This window comes from Plutella xylostella, chromosome 22 (genome assembly GCF_932276165.1).
Source record: "Plutella xylostella chromosome 22, ilPluXylo3.1, whole genome shotgun sequence".
Taxonomy (NCBI): Eukaryota; Metazoa; Arthropoda; class Insecta; order Lepidoptera; family Plutellidae; genus Plutella; species Plutella xylostella.
This window is the reverse complement of record NC_064002.1, coordinates 3,987,590-3,994,636: the sequence shown is the minus strand read 5'-3', so window position 1 is coordinate 3,994,636 and position 7,047 is coordinate 3,987,590. Positions and strand designations below refer to the sequence as shown.

General features: G+C 38.9%; 1 protein-coding gene across 1 annotated transcript in view; it reads left to right on the top strand.

Annotated features, from left to right (window-relative positions):
• The first annotated feature begins 142 nt into the window (after positions 1-142).
• The window catches only part of LOC105383686 (importin-13), a 36,529-nt gene continuing 29,624 nt past the window's right edge, over positions 143-7,047 (top strand). The window contains exons 1-9 of the mRNA XM_048629285.1: positions 143-586; positions 906-1,073; positions 1,318-1,434; positions 1,930-2,042; positions 2,418-2,594; positions 2,901-3,087; positions 5,606-5,809; positions 6,054-6,218; positions 6,554-6,788. Of these exons, the coding sequence (XP_048485242.1) occupies positions 428-586; positions 906-1,073; positions 1,318-1,434; positions 1,930-2,042; positions 2,418-2,594; positions 2,901-3,087; positions 5,606-5,809; positions 6,054-6,218; positions 6,554-6,788 (1,525 nt within the window). The 5' untranslated portion in view covers positions 143-427. The remainder of the gene's footprint in view (positions 587-905; positions 1,074-1,317; positions 1,435-1,929; positions 2,043-2,417; positions 2,595-2,900; positions 3,088-5,605; positions 5,810-6,053; positions 6,219-6,553; positions 6,789-7,047) is intronic.

Here is a 7,047-nt window from a genome sequence, read left to right as displayed (position 1 = left end):
AAATAATATACTCTGTGATGAATGAAATAAATGACTGAACTGACGGAATGTGGGAAATTGAATGAAAGAAAAGCGCGAGGCCGTTATTATTCCAAGGGAAATAATATAAACAACATAGACCAACTTGTGTGTCAAGTGTCAAAATTTCACAGACTATATCAAATTTGTGTGGATTTGAGACGAGAATTTCGCTTTTGCCGTGATTTATTTTTGGAGGAAAACATTGAGGATTACGTATTTTGTATTGTGTGTGTTGTTGCTCCAAGCAATGAGCGTCTAGTTAGTAACCACCGCACAATATTATTTGTTTAGTTTAGCTTATTCAGCACTGGGGATCTGACCTACGGTCTTTCGCAATTCGGATCTCATTATTATGTACTAAAACATATTTGGAGCTCCTGAAACCAGTGTTTGAATAACCGATTCGATGGAGAATCAGTACACTGTACAGAATTTAGAGTATGCGGTATCGGTGTTTTACAATAGTGAACATAATGAGAGGGCACAGGCTCATCAATGGCTCACGACGGCGCAGCGCTGCCCCGAGGCCTGGAGCTTCGTGTGGGAGCTGCTGCAACCTACCAAGGTATATAATGAGTACTCTATAATATAATGTGATACTAGTAGTATAATCAGCATGTAAATATATAAGTGTACATTTAATGCTAAACTATGCCTCTTACTATTGTATGTACTATCAACTGGTTGCCCTTGGCATAGGCCTAGCCTGGTGTAATAACCTCTGCCATTCAACCTCTCTAAATGTCCACCTTATATATTAATTTTAAGCACCTTAACTACACATATTCCCAATGTAGCTATATTTTATGTAATGTACATTTTCAGACTTCAATTTTAAATGAATTTAATTATAACAAGAAGCTATGATAATTTCATTCTTACAGCCTACAGAGGTGCAGTTCTTTGCGGCTACCACTCTGCACACCAAGTTGTTGAGATGCTGGGGAGAGGTGCCAGAGGAAAGCCATGAAGAGCTGAAGAACAAGATATTACATGCAGTTCTGTCCTATGCTAAAGGACCTAAAATTGTTTTGAACCGTCTTTGCATTAGTGTGAGTAATCATTTATTGTTCTATCTATATATTATGTAGGTAACTGAGAAAATTATGTTTTTATGTTTTCACTCAGCTACACTGTAATTTAAAGTAACCTTGAAATATAAGCATAATGTTATTTTGTATTATATGGGTGAACATAAATCTCTATGGCTCATAATTATAATTTACTGTAGCATTTACTGCACACTTCTAGGATAAATGATTTGAGTTGTAAATATACAATGTTGTATGTTTTCAGTTGGCAGCATTTATCCTGCAGCAAGCCTCAACTGACTTGGTGTCTATACTGAGCCCCCTGTCGGCGGCGGAACACCGGCCTCTCTTACTTGAAGTACTCACTGTGATACCTGAAGAGGTAATATTGAGTAACTATACTCTGTCCATTATATTATTGGTTTCTTGACCGTTGAAATCCCATACATATTTGAAGACTGCAAAGGAAAACCAACTTTACTTACCAGACATAAGGAAACATCAAGAATACAATAACATAGTGGAAGCTCTATAGTATGATGACTATTAAGTATTATATTATAAGGCTTCAAAATAAAAATTGATAAACTATACTAAAACCAGCCAATATTGGCAGGATAAAGAGAGTTTTTTGATAAGGTCTGTCAAGCTGGGTGGTGTACATTAAGTACTTGTAGTTTGAATACATTACATGCACCTGCTTCTATTAACATTAACAAAACATTTGAAAAATAAGTAAATTAAGTTTCTGTTGTTGAACATAATGTTATTTTTTATGGTTGGGAATAAAACCACAAATTGTGTCATATATGAGTAATTTATTGATCAGTTTGGATTATCTATATTTTTGACCACAATACTTTTATTATTATTTCAGTTCAACAGCATGACAATGTTATCACCACTGAGGGTGAAGAACAGAATTATTTTACAAAAAGCCTGTCCTGCGGTCCTTGATGATATGCTGCAGTGTTTACAAAGTGTTTATAGGTATTTTTATTTATATTTGTACATATTAATATTATAGCTTTTCTACACCTAAGACAGTACACCTAAATCTTTATATTTTAGTGAGCAATACATATTTGAGTAAAATCCCTGATGTCATCATGAATAATTGAGACTTCATGCCATGACTACGATGCCCTGTAATAGTAGAATCTCTCTAATTACTCTACAATATATTGTCTATAAACTAAAATCTATAACTCTTTCTGTACCTAAACTATAGTTCCTAAACAATAATAAAACTAAATCATCACGTATGCGGAAACTCGCCTCTTATACCCTACAGCTTTATTATTCATGAAACTGTGTCCTTGTATATACTTTCCACATAAAAAAAACTTTAAATAACCCCAACAGCAAAGAGCCGCCATCAGAAGAGACGATCCAGTGGTGGTGGCTGGCGGCGCTGTGCTGCGGCAGCTGGCTCACTCTCGGCGCGGACGAGGCGTCGCCCGAGCGAGGCATCAGTGTGGACCTGGCACAGCGATTGCCACTGGTTAACGCGCTGTTCAGCGTCGTTCAACAACTTTACACGTGAGTTTGGAACTGTATTACTATATGTTTATCATGTCCGGGTCACCAATGTGATATATGTGACATGAGGAAAACATGTAGCAGCTCTGTATGCAAGACTTTGTATCTTATTATGTGTTTATCATATCTAGCAGCTCTATAATTGGGACTTAAAACAACATTAGTGTCTGTGCTAACACAGCCATTACTCAATACGTAACCAATTTCCCCTGTTACACCCTGCATACAATCTTTCACAGGGAATATACTTTACATCTAAAACAACACCATCCAATCACCACAACTTAGTTCCGCCTTTCTTCACAGGCACCACGAAGTGATCAGCGACTCGGCACTAGAAGCATGTGAGGCGGCATTAAGTGCGGTGCGCGCGGCCGGCGCAGCCCCTGACGCGGCGAGGAGCCCCGGTGCGGCCCTGCAGTTGTTGAGCGAGTTGGCAGCCCTAGCCGCGCCCATACTGGCCAGGGATAACGTGCCTAACTCTATCAATGAGGTTAGTAAATAAATGGAATAAGTTTCTGAAGCGGCGCCATAGCTACCCAACAAACAATCTACTCTTATAAAATTATATGTATAAGGTCTAATCTCTTATAGTTGTTTTAAAATAGCTTTCATTATAACAATGTTCCTTATAATCGCATGACATAAGAAGATTTGGCTAATATTACCTTTATTCTTATAATTGGGTTGGGTTAACCATAACAAGTCCAAATTACATGGTTACAATAAGGATTGAAAATGTGTTATACTTATAATATTCAAAAGCCATATATAAGCTTTTTATTTGGCTAATTGTTCTTATAATAGTAATGCATAAGGTTACTATGATACTTTTAACCTCATAGGAGCATTTTATATAATGTCTACCCAACAAACAATTCACAGCATTTTATATGATCTTTATAAGAATGAAAGCAATCCATATTCACTTACATAGCTATTAAAAATGTATTATTCTCTAGATTATCATATTAAAAGATACCCACCACTTCTACTGCTACGAGTATAATGCCACAAAATTACCAAGCTGATACCAACAAATCACTAGATGGTCCCGTAAATGATTTTATGGAACATGACTAATGTCTAATCAGTGAGGAAGATTATAACAGTACTTAGCGGTAGTGAACTTGATATTATACATTTATGTAGGTGAATGAGATGGATTTGGATATTCATGGGGATATCAACTTTGGCCAATTCTGTCTGAAATTAAAAATGTATCGAAATATTTATGTACTCAACGTGGTGGGAATCTATGAAGGAAAATCAAATAAAACAAATATTTGAGAATCACGTTTTTTTTTCAGTCACCATATTGGTGATTATCAGTAGAAGCATTAATCAATACGAGGGCTGATTCAATGTTTACATAAGGGCCCTCTGATGATGATTGTGTGGTCTCCGATTTCGGAATTGCTTGGAACTGCAGATAGTTTTGATTTCCCCTTTTCAAATGTTTTTACTATTTTGTACGGCATTATTAAAAAATCTGAAAAAAAGTAATAAAGTAAAGTATAATTTATTTCTGACGACCATTGCAATACTACCTAAAAAGTAATAAGTATAGCTAATATTTATTAATATAGCTACGGTAGGCATAATACTTGCGTCAAAGGAACCCTAACGATAGATAAAATGGCGATAGCTTATGAAACAAGTGTTGCCATTACAGAGCTTATAATCCTTTAGATTTCTTATAGACGATGTGCGACTGCTGTTACCCTTGTAAAAGCGTTATAAAGAAACATGACTCAATAATTATTCATATTTTTACCGTAAAACTACTCAAATTCAAGGGCCCGTTGATATAATTACACTTTTTGTACCTCATTTTACCATACGTTTGAATTCCCACACAGTTTTCACATAAATGAGCAGAATATATACTCTCTAAAAAATAAATTAAATTAATTATAAGTACTTGGTTCTTGTCATCTGTCTTTATAATACTTGTTGACGCTGTCAAACTGTCAAAAATCACTCAGGAAAACACTTACTGTAGAATCTCATACACTGATTAGCTATCTAATAGAATTTATCTTACCGCTATAAGTTTTACTCCCTTGTTGCTCGCCATGATAAAACACGTATAAGGTTGGTTGGCTTTATTAACGCTTTTCAACATGTCTCTTACAAGTTTATTGGCTTTCTATGAGCAATCCTTTTGCTTTTATTAGTTTGACTCTCTTGTTGCTTGCTATAATAAAGCACGTATAAGAAAAATAAGCTAACAATAAAACAATTATAAGAGGGCTTTGAGGTTATTGTCCTTGTAATTTGTGCCCAAACGCACGCTTATTAGCGATAATACGGCTTTTATAAGTAAATTATTTTTGGCATTATAAGCCACTATGAGAGTATTTTTTGTTTGTTGGGTACTTACTGAATCTGTTTTGATCTTTCAAATGTCCCAAAAATAAACGTCGCTGCGACTACGCAACGTATCAGCAATGGGGCCTCGCCCTTTATCAATGGATTTAAGAAGTGACCGACGCGGCGAGGAGCCCCGGCGCAGCCCTACAGTTGTTGAGCGAGTTGGCAGCCCTAGCCGCGCCGATACTGGCCAGGGATAACGTGCCTTACTCTATCAATGAGGTGAGTGAATGAATGTAAGCAGTGAACGACGCGGCAAGAGTGCGTAACCTAACTCTATCAATGAGTTAAGTGATTGGGAGTTGTAAAAGAATGAATGATATAAGTTCCCGATGATCCTAACTAATATAAATGCGAAAGTAACTGTGTCTGTCTGTTACTCTTTCACGCCAAAACTACTGAACGGATTTGAATGAAATTTGGTATACATATGGTCGAGACCCTGAGAAAGAACTTAGACATTTACATAGAGCTATTTTTAACCCGGAATTCCCACGGGAAAACCTTTTTTTGAGGCGAAGCGAAGCTCGCGGGAACTGCTATAAGCCATAATTTCTTCACTGCGTCCCGTCTATTTTTAGTTCAGTAATTTTTATCATTAGACACTCTTAACTAACCCCAACTATGTCCAACAGGAATTACTCTCCGCTATCGCGACCTGCGCCGTATCGCTCACCGAGTGTCATTCCCGGGCCATCGTCACAGCCATAGAGAGAGAGGGTCACTCCGGGGCATTACAGACCCTCGAGTTGCTGCTAGCGAGCCAGGCGGCCCCCGGACACTACCCCGTGCACGAGACGCGCTCGCATCTAGTCACCGCCGTGTGGTACACCGTGCAGGTGATGTTGTCTGTCTGTCCAATTTAATTTTTATTTCATACATTTCATTTTCATTCATTTTATTTTTATTATTTATTCATTTTTATTTGTTTCTTATTTGTTAATTTAATTTTAATTCCTTTTACTTTCATTCATTTTTATTTTAATGTAACAGGGGTGGTAAATAATATTTTTTCGGGCATCCAAAATCTGAGCACTAATGAAATATATTTCAATCTAAAACAATCTAATTCCCCCCCAACAGGACGAGATCCTGTGCCTGTCTCCCAGCCCGGGCGCGGCGTGGCGCGGGCTGTTCTCCCGGCTGCTGCGCGCGCTGCTCACCAAGAGCGAGGCGCCGGCGGAGCAGCTGGCGCGGGACGACGCCGAGCTGCTGCGCTGCTACCGGCAGGACCTGGCCGACACCGCCGTGAGTACACCCCCGTCCACGCGACCTGACCAATGAACAGAGTGTGCACAAGAGCGAGGCGCCGAATGATCAATGAACAAAGTGTAGGCTTTTTTAGGTCACCTAAGATTAATAGCGGGCTGATTATAGTATTTCGAAACCGTTGAAGAGCACAATACCTAATATGCTGGATGCCAATTGTGGCACTGAGGCGGACCGACTCTCTTTTTATTCAGTCATGAATGCACATCGACCAACATCCTTCAGATTTAAAATGGACAGTAACATTCCTCCCGACTCTACTTACAGATAAATATAAGCTTCGTCATTAAACACCCATCCTTTCCTCCCCACAGATGTACTGCTTCGGCGTGCTAGGCGACTACAGCTTCACAATCATCGAGTCGGCCTGGCGGGAAGCTACCACTGACTGCCGGCGAGAAGCCTGTCTACACATTCTACTGGCTCTGGGAGACACGACGCCGCAGAGCAAGGCGCCGGGCGACCTCATAGTGATGTTGGAGCACGCGGTCAACACGGCCGCGAGCTGTGAGGACAAGGAGCTGTGCAATACTGCGCTGCACTGCTTAGGTATGTATATTTGAATGTAGTAGGTTAAACTGAATGTTTTGAGGGTTGAATTTTATCAGTGGACCTCCGGAATTGAACATGTCAAGCATGGAAGTAGAAAAAAAACTGATATTTTGAGTGTTGAATTTTATCAGTGGACCTCCGGAATTGAGCATGTCAGGTGTTTTAATCGCGCGGCGGTTTACTTATAAAATTCCACCGAGATTGTCAGGTGTTTTCATCTGCCATCGGTGGGTTACTTATAAAATCCTACTCTGTA